This window comes from Anastrepha obliqua, chromosome 5, assembly GCF_027943255.1.
Source record: "Anastrepha obliqua isolate idAnaObli1 chromosome 5, idAnaObli1_1.0, whole genome shotgun sequence".
Classification (NCBI taxonomy): Eukaryota; Metazoa; Arthropoda; class Insecta; order Diptera; family Tephritidae; genus Anastrepha; species Anastrepha obliqua.
The window spans coordinates 90,884,292-90,906,370 of record NC_072896.1 but is presented as its reverse complement, the minus strand read 5'-3'; the positions used below and the strand labels follow the sequence as shown (position 1 = coordinate 90,906,370).

General features: G+C 35.7%; 1 protein-coding gene and 2 pseudogenes across 2 annotated transcripts in view; all 3 read right to left on the bottom strand.

The window, feature by feature from the left end:
• Positions 1 to 2,380: 2,380 nt before the first annotated feature.
• LOC129249142 (potassium voltage-gated channel protein Shaw) overlaps positions 2,381 to 22,079 on the bottom strand; it is a 61,119-nt gene continuing 41,420 nt past the window's right edge. For both annotated transcript variants that reach the window (XM_054888795.1, XM_054888794.1), the window contains one exon: positions 2,381 to 2,621. In XM_054888795.1, coding sequence (XP_054744770.1) covers positions 2,440 to 2,621 — 182 coding nt within the window. In that variant the 3' untranslated portion in view covers positions 2,381 to 2,439. The remainder of the gene's footprint in view (positions 2,622 to 22,079) is intronic.
• Positions 14,287 to 14,472, bottom strand: LOC129249554 (U2 spliceosomal RNA; annotated as a pseudogene).
• LOC129249598 (U2 spliceosomal RNA) lies at positions 15,046 to 15,232 on the bottom strand (annotated as a pseudogene).

Here is a 22,079-nt window from a genome sequence, read left to right as displayed (position 1 = left end):
AAAATATATAAATAAAAAACATTAATAAAAATTCGTTTTAAAAAATATATATTTAAAAATTACTACAAAAATCACAATTAAACTTAAAAAAAAAACATATATTTACAAATATAAATTATTTAAAAACTATAAATAAAAATAAAAAAATATATGAAGAAAATGAATAAACAAACTGTAAATAAAAAATATAAATAAAATTAAATTTGTATACAAAATAAACAAAAAATATGAATAAAGATAAATTAAAAAAAATATAAATCAAAATAAAAAATTTATAAACATTCGTTTTAAAGAATATCTATATAAAAATTACTAAAAAAATGAGAATTAAAATTAAAATAAAAATATTTACAAATAAAAATTATTTAAAAGAAGCATTAAATAAAACCTATAAATACAAATTAAAAATATATATATATGAAGAAAATTAATAAACAAACTGTAATGAAAAATATAAATAAAAATGACTAAAAAAATCTATAAATATATATATATATAAAAAAATCAAATAAAATTATATTGATTAAAAATTTAATATCAATTGCTTAGTATTTACATATTTAAATTAGTCAAAAAAAAATTAATTTGAATTAAATTTATTAATACTAATTATATATGCTGATAATAAATAATAATAAAAAATACGAAAATATAATTAATAATTTATTTTATCAATTAATTTATTTAATACAATAAATTTTTAATTAATTTTCTAATAATTAATCATTTTTATTATTAATTAATTAATAATTTATTTTATTAAATAAATAAATTTTTTAACTAATTTTTTCATTAATTAATTATGAATTTATTTATTCAATAAAATTAATATTTAATACATTTTTTTTTTTGCTTTTTGCAATCATTTAACTGCCACAAAGTATGCATAGAAAATTTTATAGATGTTCAACATTTTAGAATATTTCAATATCAATTAATTTTTTATGTTACTTATTATTATTATTTTTTTAATTTGCATAAAAAAGAAACTAAAAACCTTTTTCTTTTCTTTGCGTGTTTAATTTTTATTTTTTTAATTTTTATATTTTTTTTTTATTTCTATAAGTCGCTTCACTAATACATAGCTACAAGAAATAGTGTTTACAATTCGATTCGTTCCTATTTGATATATTTTCAACTGGAGCCAAACTGGTTCAGGAGGCTTGGATATGTACCGTAGTGGTAGTACGTAGACTTGCTACTTTAGAACGCCGACAAAGAACTTTGACTAAAATTTAAAAAATCTAAACTTTTCTAATAGAGCAATAAATTTGCTAAATTTTTACAATAGAGCGCGAATTGGCAAAGTACTATTTAGGGATGTGTCTTAGAGTAGCAACTAAAAACAAATGGGTGCCCCCCCAAACATAGATTTTAGGTACTAAATATTCAACAATTGGTTGATATGTCTGTCGGTTACGTCATTTAGAAAATTAATTTGTTTTTTTTTGTTTTTTACGTTTGAGTTTGCAGGAAATTGAAGTTGGTTTTTCAAATACTTAATTGTTGTGAGATGCCTGGTGGACTGGTACGTACGTATGTATGCATGTCTGGTTCTTAGAAACAAAGAATGGAAAAGGAATTGAAGTATTGTTTTTTTACTGTATGCAAAATCATCACGCTGCATAAATTTTTATGCAATAATTTTGGTATTTTTTATTTAGTTTTTTGTTTTTTTTTTGTTTTTTGTTTTTTGATTCGTTGAATATTTATGCTGGTTTGTCTTCAATTTTGCGTTGCACCGATTAAGTTTTCAAAACCATTTGTGAGACATGTTCGCCGGTAAAGCATTGAGTTGAGCTTGAAACGTTGAGTATTTATTTTTTAAATTTCCTTTAAGTAACTAATATTGCACGATTTTTATGATATTCACATTGATTAGAAGCGTCCTTTTGATTTTTTGGGTCATATGCAGGCATATTTTTAGTTTTTTTTTTTTGTTTTTGTTGGTATTAAGTATGCATGTAAGTGAGTATGTTGGTAGTTGTAAGTAAATAGTTGGTTAGAATTAGGCTATTAGATTTGCTATTTATGTATGTTTGTATGTATGCATAGGTATATTACAAATAACGAGTAGGCCGCTCGCAATAGGGCTAACATTTTCTCTCTCATCTCTTGCCGCCTATTTTGCGTTTTATTTCTCTTTTTAGCTATAATAGTAATTAAATTAGTTAGTCAATTAGTTAAAATGCAATTTGGTTTTCAATTCATATTTTCTTTCCTCTCTGCTTTGCATGCCATTCTTATTGCATATTTTATTTGCTATAAACTATTTCTTATTTTTGGATCTTCACTTGCCTTCCACTTCATTCGCTTTCGACAAATTCCTTTTAGTGCATTACATCTGCTTACATGCCTTTTCTTTTATTTTATTTTTTCTTCTGTTTTTTTTTTTTTTTTTTTAATATCTTTATTTTTCTATTTATACAAATACTACATCTATAAAAAGTTCTTCATGCCACCAGCATCCAGTGGATTGCGTATGTTTGTTGTATCCTTGGTATCTTTGCTGGTTATAGGTGGACCTTTTGATTCAAAAGTCGGTTTGCTCATCGCCAATGCTGGATTCAAGTCTAACATAGTGCGCGGACTCATCGCCACAATGCTGGCGCCAATAGGACCTAAAAGTAGTAGTAAGTAGTGGAAACACAGAGAGAGGGAGAGAACGACAGATAGATAGATAAATGGAGAAACAGAGAGAGATAGAGAGCGAAAAAGTGAGAGAAATATAAAGAGACAGCAAATTTTAGTTAAAATAAATATTTTTAAACATTTTTGGTTTTTTCTAAGCAAATTCATATTTTAATTAAATAAACGAAACCGGTGCAGTCGATGCAAGAAAACTGTAACTAGGCGGCTGCAAATTTGCAGAGGCAAAGCGGTGCCAGTAGAAAGTTTCACTAATTCTAATACAAATAAAGTTCACACACTACGCTATGCCCAATTATTCTTCTGCTACTTTACTAGGTGTATGTAAGAAAATTGCTAAGTGACTACGCGTATTGAGTGCAAAAGCAGGCAGTCTATTTTTTATATATGTACATATTTACATATTTACATGGATATATTTACGATCAAACTTAGTAATTAAAAAGCAAGCATAAAATATGTGAATAAAGCATGCATTAATATTTATATATACAGTTGTGTCTGTGAGCATCCGTTATAGTGAGGACCTCAGTACGAGTATAGAGAAGACTGAAATTTCTACTCTCGATAGAGAACAATCGATAACCTCTAAAGAGTGCATTCAGTTTTAAAAGTAACGTCAGCTAAAAAAATAACAACAAAAATACACAAAACAATAAGAAACGAAGGGGCGTATTCCCCTGAATTGTATTTTAGCTGTTGGTTGCTAGAAAAGCTGCTGTCATTTGACAACAACAAAAACACACAAAACAATAAGAAATGAAACCGCGTTTTCCCCTCAATTGCACTTTGGCTGCTGGTTGCTAGAAAAGCTGCTGTCATTTGACGTTAGTGTTAGCGTTTGGTTTCTTGCTTCTTTTCGATTGCACACCGCCTGGGGGTGAGTGTGTGCTATTTTACGTGTTCTTAAAAGTTTGTGAATGCTAATAAATTTAATAGCGTCGTCACACTATCGACTCCAAGCTTAACTGCAGCACTAACTTAAATTATATTGGGCCTCGCCAAGACTTAGCAAGCGGCGAATAGATGAAGCAACTGGTAGAAATGAACATATACGAGGGGTGCCTTTTATATGTCGGGATTTGGCAACCCTGGTGTTGAAATCTGGCAACTGACAGCTGTATCGCAAAGTTTGACATTTTTTGGCTTTTACGTACTCAGAACGTTTTGAAATACCAGCGCTATTTGTGTTGTTTACAGTATCATCTCGGTCCAAAAATGGAATTAAATCGTGAACATTTTCGTGCGATTATTTTTTACAACTTTCGACGTGGATTAACTCAGAAACATTGCATGGATGAACTTAATTCATTTTTTGGCTATGAAGCTCCATCAAGGACTAGTGTTTATCGATGGTATGGTGAATTCAATCGTGGTCGTAGTTCACTCCAAGACGAATTTCGTGAAGGTCGTCCAAAATCAGTTGTTATTCCGAAAACCATTGATGCTGTGCGCGAACTGATATTGCAAGATCGTCATGTGACCTATCGTGGGATTGAGACAATCTTAGGCATTAGTGTGACCAGCATACATTCAATATTGCATAAACATTTGACTGTCAAAAAAATTTGTTCGCGTTGGATCCCACACAATTTGTCAATCGCTCAAAAAAAGGCTCGTGTCGATTGGTCGAAGGAAATGCTCAAAAAATACAATCGCGGGGCTTCGAAACACGTCTATGACATCGTGACAGGTGATGAATCATGGACTTACGCGTATGAGCCCGAAAGTAAACAGCAGTCGACTGCATAGGTGTTTCAAGATGAGCCAAATCCAACAAAAGTTGTTCGCGCACGAAGCACTTCCAAGCAAATGGTCGCCTGTTTTTTTCGAAAAAAATGGACATGTCGCAACCGTACCACTAGAACAACGCAGAACAGTGAATTCTGAGTGGTACACAACCATTTGTTTGCCAGTTGTCTTCCAAGAAATTAGGAAAACCAATCGCCAAAGACGGATCAGTCTTCACCAGGACAATGCGAGCTCTCACACATCGGCTCAAACAACTTTATTTTTGAGCACCCAAAACATCGAATTAATGGGTCATCCGCCGTATAGTCCTGACTTGGCACCGAATGACTTCTTTTTATTCCCGTACGTAAAAAACAAACTGAGAGGTCAACGTTTTTCGACACCTGAAGAAGCGGTTGCGGCATTCAGAATGCATGTTTTGGAGGTACCTCATTCAGAGGGGCAAAAGTGCTCGACAATTGGTTCAAACGCATGCAAAAGTGTATAGATCTTCATGGAGAATATTTTGAAAAACAATAAAGTGATTTTCGATGATTAAAATTTGTTTTTGTTCTCTAATCCCGACATATAAAAGGCACCCCTCGTAGTATGTATGTCAGCAACGCGGGAAGAGAGCTAGCGTAAGTTACATGTGCTGGTAAGGCAGTGCGTCCCAATGAGCTATAGCCATACTCGCTAGCGAAGATTCTTACTCGATAACTTTGTTGTTGCTTTCGCATGCAAATTTTTCGTCAAGTTAATCGAGTAGAGAGATAGCGAGCGGGGAAATGGCGAATAGAAGAGACCTATTCGTGCTAAGTCGTTCGCAATGTTGGTCTTTATTGGTAGGAATTGCTCTTCGTTTTCTGAACTCTATACTCTCAAACTGTTGTACTCGTCCTTATATCGGTTCAGGTTATGTACATATATATGTGATCTCTTAACTGCTTGTGCATCACAGGGCGTCAACAGTCCCAGATCGCCAGCGAGAACGGTCTTACGCTACAACCCTCAGTTTACTCCGTGATAAGCCAAGAGCTGCCATATCGCATACGGTTGATCTTCGCTATGTTGTCCGCGGTCTTCCAACTGAACGTCCTGCCTGTTGCAACGTTGGGTTGGGTTCCACCTTGCACCGTTTCAGGTTAAAATACAAGGTATTCGTTTGGGTACTATTTCATGCAGTCTATATTACTATAAAATAGATTAGAGAGTGTTCGGGGAGCTTTCCTGTGGTTCGCTTTGCGCTCAATAAAATTTCTTGATCCCATTCCGTCCTATCGCTCTCGTTGCTTATTTATAAATCTCATGTCCTTAGTTCCTAAGCGTGTTCACGATGTGTTTGTTAATTTGGGGGGTTATTTTGACATATACAATTTAAAGGCCTTCCGAACTTCGCAGCTTCGGACTCGGAGTGAGCGGGTGCGAAAAGCGTCTATTTCGCAGGTTAGAAGCGGCCTCACGCTATTAAGTATCTGGTCATCTTACCCGTGGAGCTCACCAGATTTACTTCGGATTGTAACTTAAGAAGGTACTCTACGTAGATATCTTCAGAAGGGATCGAGGGTCAATCGCGGATGCTGACCGTAGTGGCAGGCCAACGACATCGAAAGCTGATGAGAGCATCAATAAATTGGAAGAGAAGTTGATCAATAGCCGCAAATTAACCATCAGAGGGCTCACAGAGAACTTGAATATTGCTGGCGGATCCGTTCAGGGAATTGTAGTTACTGATTTGAGATTTGCGTTTGCGCCGGGTTGATGCAAAGTTTGTCCAAAAGAATCTGAATTTGAAGCGAAAAGGGGACCGAGCTGGTATCGCCAACGACATGATTTCCAAGACTTAATTCGACCCAACATTCAACAAACCGATCATTACTAACGGCGAGACGTGAGTTTATGAGTATGACACGCAATCCAGGCATCAGGTGAGTGAGTGGAGAGCTCTAAATGAAGCAAGACCAAAAAAATGGCGTCGTTTTGAATCAGAAAAGAAGGCGATACCCCCGGTTTTAATGGATTACAACGGTATTGTACACCACGAATTTTTTCCAGAAGGTTAGACAGTTAAAAAAATAAAAAATAATAAATTCAGTCAGTTGCTTGGCCCAGCTGCTCCTCCTATTTGTGGTGTGCGTCTTGATGTTATTCCTCAAATGGATGGGCCTATCCGAATGGCGGATATTTTTTATGAGGAGCTTTTTCATGACAGATACACTCAGAGGTTTACCATTGCCTGCCGAAGGGCGACCACTATTAGAGAAACTTCTATCACTTTGGTGTTTCATGCACTCAGGAATGGTAGTCATGCACCAACCCATTCGTATACGTTGCCATCAGAGCATTAATAAAGACTAATGAGAAGTTTCCATAAAGCAACTCGCTAAAAAAACAAGGATTTGTGGGAAAACAGCTCATTGATTTTGCAACATGAAAAATCACCGTCCCACAGTGTAATCATTAGCCTTGAATTTTTGACCAAGCACATGAAGGGTATGCCATCCAACAGCCAGGTTAGATGGCTGATTCAGCTTATGTGTATGGCTCCCTGCAATTTTTTCTGTTTGAATTTTTCACTAAGAACTAAACGATTGCGATTTCCATTTCATCGAGTCAAAAAACTGCGATGGGGAACGCGTTTTAACGGCCAAACGAAAGTAATCGAAGATGGCCGACGGCTCTGATGGGTTTACCAAAAATAGAGTTCCAGAACTGTTCCGAGAGCTGGATCAAATGCTGGCATAAGTGCGTTCCAGCAACAACATCACTTTTGACGAATAAACTTTTATTTTAAATTTTCTCAATATATTGAGGGCACTTTTTCATGACTTTATTTTTGTTTGGTGCGCAATTAAGTTCCCGCTGTTTGTCAATAGATGCCACCAGCAGTGTGTGTTAGTCGATTCAAACATCGAAGCAAGCTTAGATATATGGTAAGTAAACTGCTTCGACACATTAGTGATTTTGTTTTGGTATCATGTCTGATTTTGTGCCGAATAATCATCATTAGCGGTAAGTGTTGATTTTCCTCTTTTATTCGAAAAAAAAACGGCGGCTCGGGTGCCTCGAGAGCTACAAAAGATTTATGGAGATGCTGCTTTAAGTGAAACAACGTGCCGAGATTGATTCCGTCGCTTCAAAGAAGGTGATTTTAATGTTGACGACCGTCCGCGTGAAGAAAGGCCAAAAACCTTCGCAGACGCCGGAGACGCTTGGAGGCATTGCTCAATGAGGATCCGTGTCAAACGCAAGAAGAGCTTGCTTCAGTATTAGGAGTTACCCGCCAATCCATTTTTATGCGATTGCATGCTTTGGCGATTTGGGTTCCTTATGAGTTAAAACGAATGGATGTTGAACGTCGTTCTTTCGCCTATGAACAACTGCTCCAGCGGCAAAAAAGAAAGGGTTTCCTTCATCGCATCGTGACGGGTGATGAAAAATGAATTCATTAGAGCAATCCAAAGAAAAAGAAAGTCATGGGGACTGCCCGGTCATGCTTCTGCGTCGTCGCCTCGGCCGAATATTCACGCTGCGAAGATTATTCTATATATTTGGTGGGACCAAGTTGGAGTTATTTATTATGAACTGTTAAAACCAAGCGAAACCATTACTGGGGATCGGTATCGACTTCAATTGAAGCGATTGAGCTGAGCACTGAAAGAACCGGAGAAGCATGAAAAAGTGATTCTACAGCATGACAACGCATTCCCTCACATTCCCAAGCCCGTTAAAACCTACCTGGAAACACTAAAATGGGAAATCTTACCCCACCCGCCATATTTTCCAGATATTGCGCCGTCCGATTATCACCTATTCCGATCGATGGCACTTGGTTTAGCTGACCAGCAGTTCCATTCATATGAAGACATCAAAAAATGGCTTGATCCGTGGATAGCCTCAAAAGATGAACAGTTTTACCGCCACAGTATACGATATCTACCACAAAGATGGGAAGAAGTAGTACTCAGCGATGAGCAATACTTTCAGTGATTCACTTGTGGCCATTTTTTCAGAATAAAATTGCATTTGCATCAAAAAAAACAACAAGAACTTAGTTGCGCACCGATATATCCTGAAATTCCATATTTTACTTCAAACACTTTTCCAAATCAATTAAACGCGGTTTTCTCGAACCTTTTTTTTTTAAGTGCGTAGTCATTGGCATTTGAAAACTACTGAACCGATCCTTTTGAAATTTTGCACACATATTTTACATATAAAAAACCTCCCCTCAACGTTTTTTTTCGCCATTTTTTTTTATATTAAGGGGTTAGGGGTAGTCAGAGGCCCGAAAAAATGATGATTTTAACGAATTTTTTTTTGCTACTTAATTAATTTATTTAACAAAAATAAAAACATAGCATAAAAACATCATGTTTTAATTTGACTTCACCAAAATTTCAAAAAAAAAAATTAATAATTGCAAAAGTTATCGCGGTTTGTGTGAAGCCCGTTTCTCCAGAAGTCCCTTGCGGTGAACATCACAAGTCCTTGCAGATTCATCTAAAACCAATCGGACAAGAAAAATTAGTTTTATTAATAGATAATCTTGTGCCTGATCGAAGCAAAATTTCAAAAAAAAAAATTAATAATTGCAAAAGTTATCGCGGTTTGTGTGAAGCCCGTTTCTCCAGAAGTCCCTTGCGGTGAACATCACAAGTCCTTGCAGATTCATCTAAAACCAATCGGACAAGAAAAATTAGTTTTATTAATAGATAATCTTGTGCCTGATCGAAGCTTTTTTTTTTGTTTCAAAATGAACAAAATGGCGGCCTCAGAAAATTTTTTCCAGATTTTAGAAAAAAAAACCAACAGTTAATTGTTAAAAAAAAATCGAAATTTTTGAAAAAAAAAAATCCTTCGATCAGGAACAAGTTTTTTATGTTTTTCAAAAGCTGTATAAATTTTATTGAAATCTACGTAGCGGTTTTTAAGTTACAGTGTTCACCAGTTTGAAAAACATAGTTTTGAGAAAAACGCATTTAAAGTTTTGCTATCGGCTCCGGAGCGGCCGAGCGCCCTTTGTTAATTATTGAATAACTTGAAAAGTATTTGTCGGATTCACTTCAAACTTTTACACAATATTTTTAAAACATTATACTTTAAGAAAATGCAAAAAAAAAATATCGATTTTTTGAAAATTCTGACTACCCCTAACCCCTTAAGGTGGTTTTACACCTACAAAATGGCGGCATTTTTTCGTCAAAAATCACTTTTTACTTCAAACGACTACCAAATGGCTGAAAATGAAAATAAATCGTCAAAATAAACGTTGGGGGGAAGTTTAACTCATACTTTAACTAAATTATTGGATTTTTTTGATTTCAGATGATTCTACGCTGAGATATGCTGACTACTGCAAAATGTATTTTTGAAAAGACGTCTACGTAAATGTGCTCTCATTCGCTCATTTTGCAATATTTTTACATGAAAATTTTATCAAATATTCTTGAAATGTTACTTTATAATATACAACAACTTTTAATAAACTGACTTGAACCGTTTCGCTACAATAAATTCATGAAAAAAGTGTTTTTTTTAGTGTTTATCCCTTACCCCCCCACCCCCCCCCCTTAAAAATTATACACATAAAACACATACATAAACTTATAGATGGCACCAACTACTCGTACATATAAAACATGCAAAATAGACATTTCAATATTATTAAGTAGAAAAAATAAATCAAAAGCATTTCAAAGCGAATTTATGGCTCTCAATGAGAATATGCAGATACACAAAAGTAACCATACAGGAATTTCTGTTTCTGATTCATTAGAGGCAATAATATTTACATTTTATTTACTAAAAAGGAATCATACAAAGTGTAAGTATTTATTGATAAAAGGCAGGTTCAAGTGGAATAACTAAAATCATTAAGTTGGCACACCTATACTAACACATTTCTAGGTATTTCTAAGGGGCAGTGCTAGTTGGGGGCAGCTAAGAATGTCTGGTAAATACTGGTGTATATTTACATATACGAATATTTGCACTAAGTATTTCGTAAAGTTTTTGTTAAAATGTTATTGAGGAAAAGTATAATTTTGTACACAAAAATAATTGAAAAGAATATTAAGCAAAGTGAACACACCCGCCCATAATCCGCAGGTATACATTTTTTGCTACTTTTTCGAGATTTCTATGTAGTTTTTTGGATTTTTGGATTTTTCATATTTTTGCGCATATTTTGGTGTTTGTTTCTCAGTTGGTACATTTACAATATAACGGTTTAAATTAAAATCATGGTAGTGTTTTGTAGTGCATTGCTTTTTTGCTTTCTGTTTGTTTGTTTGATTTGTATTTGAGAATTGAGGTTACGTTATCGGGTATTACAACAACATGTACAAATAGTTAGTCGAAACTGAAGGCCATATCTGAAAGACATAAGATAAATTGGAAAAGTATAAAAAGTAGTAGGTTTTTTTTGTTTTTTGTTATTGCTCTATTATGAATTTATTTATAATTTAATGGACAACTTAGGGCTTCATAGAAATACAGAATTTTTAGGGTTACATTTGTACAGTGTGGTCCAAATACAAGTGGTTTTTTAATAAATATCTTTTTTTTTTTTTTAACTGAAAAAAAATTAATTATTTTACAAGAGAAGAACACTGAGAAATAGTACAAAGTTAGAGGTGTGAGACCCAAAAAGTCCATTACTGAAAAGAAGATTTGGCCGAAATCAAACACACACCGCGCCTGCTCTGCACAGGTAGGTTGGTAGATTTAGTGGCTGCCCTTAGAAAAAAATGCAAAATTTGTGCGTTGTGACACCATAAAGAGGCAGGGGATGGGAAGGGGAGAAAGGAAGGAGAAGAGACAGAGCCAGATAGGTGGAAGAAAAGGAAGAAGGGGTTTCGGATTAGAGGTTGACAACCAACAGTAGAGAAACAGAAGGAAAAGAACCGAACAGGTGGAAAAAGGAAGAAGGAGCTTTGGACTAGAGGTTAATAAGGAGGAGGAGAAACAGAAGGAAAAGAACCAAACAGGTGGAAGAAAGGGAACAGGGGGCTTTGGAATCAGAGGATGACGAGCAACAGTAGTTAAATACGTTCGTTTTACCGCTTCAAGCTACTGATGAATTTCACTAGATGTGTGCTATTTAAACCCGCAATACCCGCAGGTACTGCAAAAAAGTAAGAGCTCAGATGTCTAAATCTTTCCCCGACGAGAGCATAGCAGTTGAGAAGAAGCTGCTGAGATGATGCCACCTTATCCTCCAGACAGCCTCTGCGGAAAGTACTTGAAGCAATCGCAAGTCTCACACCTAACGGGTAATGTCCTGTAAGGATACCCAACAAATTCGAGAGCTGCGGTTTTGTTAGCCTTAGAAGTTGTCTCGAACACCTCCAATCTACCCGTGGCCAGAAGGATCTCACGACATTGCACGTTTGCGCACAAGCCCAATGCTCTCTAAGTTGGCGCGAGACCCATCTTTCTAGTAGCACACCACAAGCTCTCAAGGAAACCCCTTTCAATCCTCTCATTTTGCGTTGAAACCGTCTGCAGTGTGCCCTCCCTAGCCAGCTCATCAGCCTGGCAGTTTCCCTCTATGCCGCTGTGACCGGGAACCCAAATGAGCCTAATGTCGCAGTATTCGGGGATGCAATCCAGAGAGAAGTCAGGCATTCACCGACTAATTTCAAACGCGCAAACAACGAACCCCAGGCCCTAATTGCCGCTTAGCTATCGGAGTAGATATTTACATCCTTTGCAGTAATTACAAAAGCAAGCAACCAATCCAATGCTTCTTTAGCTGCGGCTACTCCCGCTTAGAAAACACTAAAGTGGTCCGGAAGTCAAACTTGAGCTTGATAGGGGACTCCTCGCAGATTACTCCTCCACCAACTCTTGCATAGGCGAATTTGTGCAAATATTTCGTGACCGACTTACTGGAGGAAAACACTCCCGAACCGACGAGGATACGGCTGCTATGACAAAAAGTAGGCTGCTCAATCCAGGGATAGTGACTCAATATCGACCTCTAAAACTAGACCAAGACAAATCTATACAAGTAGATATCGCTAGAGCAGCTGGTTGGTTTTTTATTGGTTTTTTGCCTTGCGATTTGATATTTTGATCAGAGACCCCCAACTCGATCATCGACATCCCCCTGACTGTTGTTAAAGGGGAATTGCACAACTTATTTCTCAGGAAAGCACATAGCTCCATTTATTCATGTGTTATTTCGAAAACCCTTTGGCCCCAGTACAATATACAGAGGACTTAGAAAGTACTGGGAACTCCACGCTATTCATTTTCCAAACTCGTAGCTGTGTTTACTGGTCAGTAGACGATCGGCACACAAGCGGAAAAGCTAGGTTTACCATTTAATCTCTACCCCAGAAGCTGTGGGGATCTTTCAGAGAAGGAGACTGTTTAGCACTTTCTCTGTAAATGTCAGGATGCTGCAGCTAGACGATTAAGGACACTGCGTGCTACTTTCTTCGACAGCCTGGGGTAGTGCGTCAACCTAAATTCCATCAATCTTCTCCCAAACGGCGCTTTAGTGCTACTTAGGGAGTGCCAGATTGGTACTTCGGTCTATCTATCTGCTGTTTTGCTAATGGTAGTGCCGCCAAGTTAATACCACATCTCGAGCAGTGGGTAAAAAGATACTCACCGGTCATGGCTGCTTTATGGAATATCTCCACCGCTTTCAGCTGGCAGAAAACCCACTCTGCCCAAGCTGTCCTAATGCAATCGAATGCGCGGAACACGTGGCTTTTCATTGTGATCGCTTCGCACGAGAACGTGCAATACTTGAAAGGGATTTGGGACACTCAGCTAGTCCTAATGACATCGTACAGGACATGTGCTCATCCAGTGCTAAATGGCTGGCGGTTCGAGCGTTTGCTGGAAAAATTATGCTACGACTCCAATTCATCGAATGGGAGCGCAAGACCCAGCAACAGCAACTACAGTTGCAAATACGAAATGGAGATGAACTGTTTCCGGACAGAATGACGACAAACACAGACACTTGAGTGAATCACTCACAATAATATCAGACAGAAGACAAGACGATAGTTCGTAAAAACTGCGCTATCGCAAATTTTCCGATGTTCCATTTCCTCCAGAACCACGTATGAAAACAGTGGGGGGAGTGGATACCATCGCTGACGTAAGATCTCCATACGTCCACAAGAGAAGGACCTGGACGCAGGTACCTGGTTGTGTCAATAGACATAAACGCGGCTCCACCTTGATGAAATGTTTACAGCGGACCCAGGGTGGAAATCAGCCGAGGTGGAGGAATGTTATAGTATTAGTGGGAGCATGCCCCACATACCACTGGTGCGACGGCGCCTTTGATGATGTTTCTGACATTTTGATTTTAACCTCCTACCCAAAAAAAAAAAAGTGCCGCCATGGTAAACAAATTCAAACGGTGTGGCTAATAGCAGACCGTCAAACGGTTCTCAGCGAATTTGAAAGAATCAGCTGATAGGCTGACGTAACCGGGGCCGTGGCAGCGGTTTGTTTACGAAGAAACTCAGATTGTATTAGTTATATACGAAATAAAAAATACCAGTCTAACGGTTAGACTTGATAGAAGTGAAACCTTCCGTAAAACAAACTGAGAGAGAATAAGACGAAAGCAGCATTAGGAGCGGGATAATTATAGGTTCATTATAATATTGCTATAAAGTTCATATTTTATTTTCTTCATTTTATTATTATTCATCCTCAATGTTTTCAATTTCAACAAATGATACGAGTGGCTTATGATAGATAAAATATGATACAAATGCTTTGGTTTCGATGTTGTCAAAAAAAATACCCAAACGGACCGAAGAAACAGACTTACAAATTTCTTCCATTTTCGTCTACTTGTATTCATATAAAAATTTATGTCTCTTCCCACCAAAGCTAAATGTATTAGTATATTTTGTCTTGTATTTATTCAAGGCTGAAATCCCGGCGGTACTGCAATACCGGGCCAACCCGTGGCAGAGGTGGAGAGCAAGCCCCTAAAACACTCCGCCCATTTCCAAAAATTAGTTTAACATTTGTTGTCCTCCGATGGAGGATCTATCAGATGTTAAACTGATAACCGCGCTACCTAGTCAATACATTTTAAATAATAAACCTAATAAACCTTTTGAGAATTACACCCTCACAAAAAAAAAATTAATGTACGAAATATTTATACCGATTCACTTAAACTGACTTTCAGTATCTAAACCAAAAATAGAAAAGCCAAAAAACTGTTTTCAATAAATAATCAGAAATGTCGTACAATGCAAATTTCAAAAAAAAAAAAAATTTATTTCTTGTGATTCGAACCAAGAATTCTGGATCGGGAGCTCACATTGCTAGCCGCTCGGCTATCGCGCCATACTGTCGGTGCTGGCCTAAAAGTTATTTAATTCGTCGCTACGTTTATATGTTGTAATTCGTTTCACTTTTTCCCAAATCACTCTCAACGATTCTAAAGAAGTTTTCACTTCAAAAATTAATGTACGAAATATTTATACCGATTCACTTAAACTGACTTTCAGTATCTAAACCAAAAAACTGTTTTCAATAAATAATCAGAAATGTCCTACAATGCAAATTTCAAAAAACAAAAATTCCATTTTCGTCTACATGTATTCATATAAAAATTTATGTCTCTTCCCACCAAAGCTAAATGTATTAGTATATTTTTTCTTGTATTTATTCAAAGCTGAAATCCCGGCGGTACTGCAATACCGGGTCAACCCGTGGCAGAGAAGGAGCAAGCCCCTAAAACACTCAAACGCCCATTTCCAAAAATCAGTTTAACATTTGTTGGCCTCCGATGGAGGATCTATCAGATGTTAAGCTGATAACCACACTACCTAGTCAATACATTTTAAATAATAAACCTAATAAAACTTTTGAGAATTACACGCTCACAAAAATTATTGATATCAACATATAATATAACGCTTCGTAACTAAATAACTTTTATGCCAGCGACGACAGCATGGCGCGGTAGCCGAGCGACTAGCAATGTGAGCTTCCGATCCAAAATCCTTGGTTCGAATCACAAGAAAAAATAAAAGTTATTTTTATTTAGTTCGTCGCTACTTTTATATCAACATATAATATAACGCTTCGTAGCCAAGTTGGTCGCTTTTTTCGTTTCACTTTTCCTCAAATCACTCCCAACGATTCTAAAGAAGTTTTCACTTCAAAAACTCAACATAGGCATCGCTCATATGCTCTACCACACGAGTGAAATGAGCGGACAGAGTTCTGCTACGGATTCCCCAGTGACGTGGCAGCCGAAGTTAATCGCTCAATTGCGATTTACACCATAGCTAAATGCCATACCTGGTAATTTATCATCATTGTAGTGCCACTACATTGTATGGATTCACCTTTTCCTCGGTTGTTTGTTTTTGGTTTGGTTATTCGTTTTCAGTCCTTTAGAGTGCCGACTTCAGGCCACTAACCTCATATGAAAGTGCAGTTTCCCTAAGTGTCCTCATGACGGTTAACTGTACACTTCCTGGGCAAAAGAGTTCAGAGCCAGAACATCGGACAACCAACTATTCAGAATTTCTCAACTGAGCCAGCAACACCGACTTAATGGTAGTTATAGATGGCATCAAAAATCGAAAATGCTTGCCGAGGCCAAAATTTACCAAAATGCTAATTTGCGTTAATTTTATTTTACGTTTCTCTTAGAAACTTGTATTTGGACCACATTTGTATGAGGAATGATGTGAGCTTATATGTATAGTTGGGCAACGGTAACTGTATTAGCATAACTGGGAGCGGCTTACAAATTATAAAAAAAGGCAATACTCTCTTTATTACTCTCTTTTTCAAATTCTATTCCAGGCGAAACCGCCTTGGCACTCCGCACGAAGTGCGCATTCTTTCTGCTATGACTAATATAAAACTCTCTCTTTCCTCTCTTCATAACTAACAAATGCCTACCTCTTGCCTGGCTTACGAGTCAAGGAGACCTCGTTGAACTGTCTGCAGATATTATACAATATATGTATGTATGTAGATAGACATTTATGTAAATGCAAGGCTTCCATTCAACTTAATGTAGGAGAAGAAAAATATAGACACACAGCTAGACGCCAGTTTTTTTTAGCAAAAGACAAATTATGACAAAAATACATTACAAGAAAAAGACAAACGACGACATAAAACTAAGTAGCGCTGTTTCTCAAGATACGCTCGTCAAAGCGAATCTCAAGTTCCATACTAGACAACGCAACTTACACATCAAATTCACAAAGTGACGATGATAAGCCTGCCTACAAATATACAAGGCTTCACACCCCAAACACGGCGATACGCTTCAGCCATGAATTAGTTTTGCGAACTTTCCATTAGTATCCATATTTTTTTTTTGTGGCAAGTTTGGATGGATCATTTTACTATTAACGTTATTGTTGTTGTTGCCTGATGAGAGTTCGCTCATTGATTTTATTGGTTAGTACAAATACGTTGCTCTTCCAGTCGAGTCCAAGTCTAATGACGGATGTAAATTATATACATATTTTGATTTCCCCAGTAATTTGGTGTGCTTTGGTGTTTTGCTTTTTTTTGTTTTTCTTTGCTCTTTGTTTGTACCGGTGGCGCATTGATGAAAGCATTTGTGAAGCAAAGTAATCACTTGACAAATAAAAAATTAAGTTTGTATGTAAAAATTTTGTGCTAAGCGGGGTTCGATGAGTTTGATGTCTTTATTTACAGTGAGATGAGTAAGTGAAATGTTTTGGAAGAATTGCTTGAATAGTTGTATTGTTGTCTCTAGGGCTCGAGATTACTGGATTGCTCAATTCAAAGCCTTGCTTCAAGCATTTCCGTCATTTTTCTTGTTGTTCTCGTCGCGTGCACCGTAGTGGGCGTACTCTTCATACATTCTTTATTCTCTATTTTCTCAACGATGTAGGCAACTGTATTTTTATTGTTAGACGGCATGACGGTAGTCTTTATTGCTTTTGGTGGAGCAGCTGCGCTGAGAGAGCAACGCCGCTATTTATTTCAAAGCAGTCTACCCATTTTCCCATCCTTTGGCTTTCCAATCATTGTGGCGTAATCATCTATATTTACAAAAAATTTCAGATATGATAATACTAGATAAAGTATGAGGAATAGTTATTAGGGATGTAACAGTAAATTAAATATTTTTATATTTTATGTGGACTAACAAAGTATTATCAATTAAAAAAAAAAAATATTTGCTCATCAATCCTAATATCATGAACGCTCGATGAGACCTATAAACCGTAGTACGAGTACTTTATTTATTTACATTAAAGTAGAGCTGACCATTTCATAGGATCTCATGCTAAGGTTTTCTCTTTCCCATTCACACGTGCACAACAAAAACTGCGCTCCATTCTCACATACTCGTATATTACCGTACTCTATGAAACAATGATGCCGACGCTTATTGGCTTGTGATCTTCTCTCAATCGATAAGCCACTTTCAGGCAATCAACTCGCGTCAAAAATCTGACGGACGGACACAAACAAAATCTTTGAAGAATTAGAACAAGGTGGTGCAAAATTAATCATCTCAACGGAGAATTTATAATTCTTGCAAATGGCGTCGGAAGTCAATAGAAATTGACACTTCTGAAGTTGACAGCTGCAGTATACAAACAGAGAAGCAATGGAACGCGTATAGGCGAAAACAAAAAATAATTTTTTTTAGTAAAAAAGTTATAAAAACAAACAAAAAATCAGATGATTAATTTTGCGCCACCTTGTAAATATGAACATGAACTAAATATTGGAGGATTAATTAATAATTAGAAAATTTATATATGTACGTGCTTTAATAAAGAATAAGAATTTCATTATCTTAAAATTGAATTTTTTAATACATACTGGTAACTGTAATTCCGAGCTTTTACTTATATTCACAAACTTAAAAGTCAATTTTCTTTTAATTCAAAAGAATAATACATTACAATCTGACTTTTTGATTTGATTATAATAATAATGTTAACAAAAAATATACAAACAATAAACAAGAAATAACAGTAAATTTAACTAAAGTAGCGCACAGCGCAGTAAATTTAACTAAAGTAGCGGATACTCCACAAAATCCACTAAATTCAAAATCCAAAAAAATATCAAATTCGACGAAATTAATTTTGAAAATGGATATAGGTACCTGTATAAACAAACAGCTATGACCAGAGAAATAGCGAGCTTCTAATGTCCTCTATATGAATTGTTATTTCTTAAAAGATTAACTGATATTCGTACGTATTATTGTGTGAATCACAAATTATGCTGTGATCATTAGAGAGTAGTGGCAAGGCCATCGTAAAAGTAAGCGTGACCCTCTTAAGTCTCCTCGAGCGATAACGCTGGAAATAAATGCGGAATATAGCCTGAATATATCAAGCAGACTTATGCGAAGACATCTTAATGAAAATAAATTATATCGACGTATCAGCAGAAAAAGCTAGCAGATGCTTACCATTTCAATTCAACCGGGCTATTCGGGTCATGTTCTTCGATTTCGATGTAACTCAAATATGTTGCTCTCTGGTCAAAATAATGAGACACGTATTTTTTTGTTCGCCCGAAAAATTTTTTTTTTCAAGATTTATCGGCAATTTTGTTTTTCGGCTCAAAATCGATTTTTTTTTTATTATAAGAAATTTTTTTTTAAAATGGTCATAACTTAGTCAAAAATGAACCGATTTTAATGATTCGGAGTTCAAAATGATCGCTATTACTTGCACGAGCGACTTCATGTAGAAACAATTGCAAAAAAGTAGTTGAAAATTTTTTATTTTGCAAAAAACAAAAAATTCGCATTTTTTCGAAATTCAATATTTCAAAAAGTGTATTTTTAATTTTTTTTTAACTTTTTTCAAATCAAGAGGACACTCAAACTTAAATTGAGCCCAGTAACTAAAATGAGTTGTTTTTGAATAATGAATTTTTGAGTAAAAAACCTGTTGCGCACTTTTTGTTTTTTGCAAAATAAAAAATTTTTAACTACTTTTTTGCAATTGTTTCTATATACATATTTAATTTTTATTAAAAAAAATTTTTTTTTTTTTGATTTTGCTAAAACTGAAATAAAAGAATATATTTCTGCAAATCTGAATGTTTTACTAAGTCATCCAGTAAAAATAAGCATATTTACATCACTTTGTGGAAAGGAAATCCAATATTTTCTTGGTAAATGGCTGTAATGATCGATATTTCGTTAAGTATCGATCAAACAATTTAAGCTTTGCGCTCGTTGCCAAGGTGGCATTTCACACTAAATACATTCGTTTGCCGTTTTTTGTTTCTTCCATTCAGTTGTGAATTACAGGGTGCTAACAATGGAAGTCAAAAAAGAGAAAATTCGGTATATTTACAGTTTTTCCTTGATAAAGGCGGAAATGCAAGCCAGGCCGCTGAAATAGTGGGGTTTATGCTGCCGATACTGTAACAGCCAATTAAATGCAATTTTGGTTTCGTCGATTCCGTTTAGGCATTTTTGATGTTAAAGATGCACATCGCAGAGGAAGGCCCGTCCCCGAAAATCTCAATAAAATCACAGAAATAACCGAAGTTGTTATTGTGGAGAGGTGCGGTATTTCTCTGCCCATAGCTGTATGTTTTAGCTGTATTAATATAAAATTGTAATATATGTAGAAAACGAATTTTTGAAGTTGAATAGCCTTCAACTGCATTATTTTTAAAGTAATATTCCATTTTAAGTCCAAATTAGCTTAAGAAAAATTCTTCCTCTTCTTGATTGGCGCGATAGGCGCTTACGCAATTTTGGCCGCGGAAAAATCATAACCTTATTAAATCTGGCTTTAGCACTAAATTCCAAAAGGGACTGGTTGTCGTGTCATAATATTAATATTTAAGCTTTTTTTATGGTTCAGCATTTTCCCACGTTTTTCTACCAATCAATCGCAGACGCAAATAATAACAAAAAATGATGCAAAAAAGTTTGTTTTTTTCATTCAACTGTAATTGACCGCTGCACAAGTGTCGGGATTCAATATCCGCTACTACGCAATAAAAAGTGAATTCTTCAATATTTATAATATCTACCTTTTACATTATTTACATAAAATAAAATCTCTGCTTCCTACTCAAATCCGTGAACAACACTGTTTGCATTAGACGCGTGAGCGAGTTATTCTCTTGTTGCTCTCAACATTTAGCAAAATTTAAATATGTGAGTGTAAGTTCTGGTCAGCACTGCTTTAAAGTGAGTAATGCCCCGCTCGTTTCTGAGAATTTTGTTGTAGTCCTACTTCTTTCTATGACATCATTTCTTATACAAAAATAAATAAGTTCAATTTCTCTCAATTTCAGCCATACAAAATTGTGTCCATGCCGCTCTCCATTGACAGAAACGGTATTAGCACCTTCATTTTGGAATAGCGCGTACGATTACTATGACTATAAAATGAAAAAAAGTGCACGAAATCTTGCAGCCAGAGAAAATAAAATTTTGGGAATTGTCAAACTTATAAATGCAGGCCGAAAGTTCATGGAGAAATCATATCACGCTTAATGAAATTTTATTTTAAATTTATTCTGAGTAAATTAAAATTCACAGTTCATTCACTAGTATGTGGTTTGTTGGCCAAATCTGGCAAACTTTGATAAAAAGTAGACGTTGCCATACCAATTTTCAAAAATTCCCATTTTTCGAAATTGGGGCAAAAAACTCCGCCTTTTTTTATTTGACATTTTTTTTAGGTATTAGATGTTGTTTGACGCGCATGTCCTTTAAAATTTTGGCAGAGTAAAAACATTCGCAATTTCACCATCGAGGTTGAAAATTCGGCATAAATTAACTGTAGTACTGGCCACGGCAAATAGGCAACAATTACACTTCCCTTACTAGTCATTGAGTACTAATAACTATGGGAAGCGGGTTTCAAAATCCTGTGATGAGTTACATATTTAATTTTTCAAGAGAATACCATTTCGGAGGCACAACAGAAAATCAACAAATTCTGTAAACATAAAAACTTTCAACAGATGTGGTATTTATAAAATTTTCACAAGCTAATTTTAGAATCCCTCTGACGCGTGAATATATTACCAACCACTTATGCTTAAACAATGACAAAAAAAAATATTTAAAAAATTCAAAAATTCATCACCTGCTTTTTCAACATATTTCCTTTTACCCTCCCAATGAACTCACCTACTACAACATAAACATTTCTTAGCCTAACTCGCTTACACACATACCGAGATATGTTCCTATATATGTATTCTCTTATAAATTTGTTAATTTTCAATGCTGCTTAAATTGTAAACACGAGTACATTAAAGTACGACATTAAAGCGACAACATTCAATAAACCACATTTCACGTGTTGTTACACTCATGAGTAGCAGGTACACCTTTAACACAACATCTATACTCACACACACTTATATGTATGTATGTAGCACATAGAACAATTTTAGTTAATATTTTAATACAACAATGGTGGGCGCCTACGATTATTTAAATTTATCTACACTGCAGATTTTATTATTAAAAGTCGACTCGACTTGCCCTGGGGTAACTCGAGAGTATGCGCAGGGAAGCGCACAAGAGCATGTATGGATAATATTATATTAGTATGCATGAATGTACATAAATGTTTTTGCAGCAGTATGTGAGAGTATTTTCTATAGTTATGCACACGCGTGCAGCAGGTAATATGGCATTTGGGAGAGGGTTGCTTGTGAGTTGAGTACAATAAGTTCAAGATGAT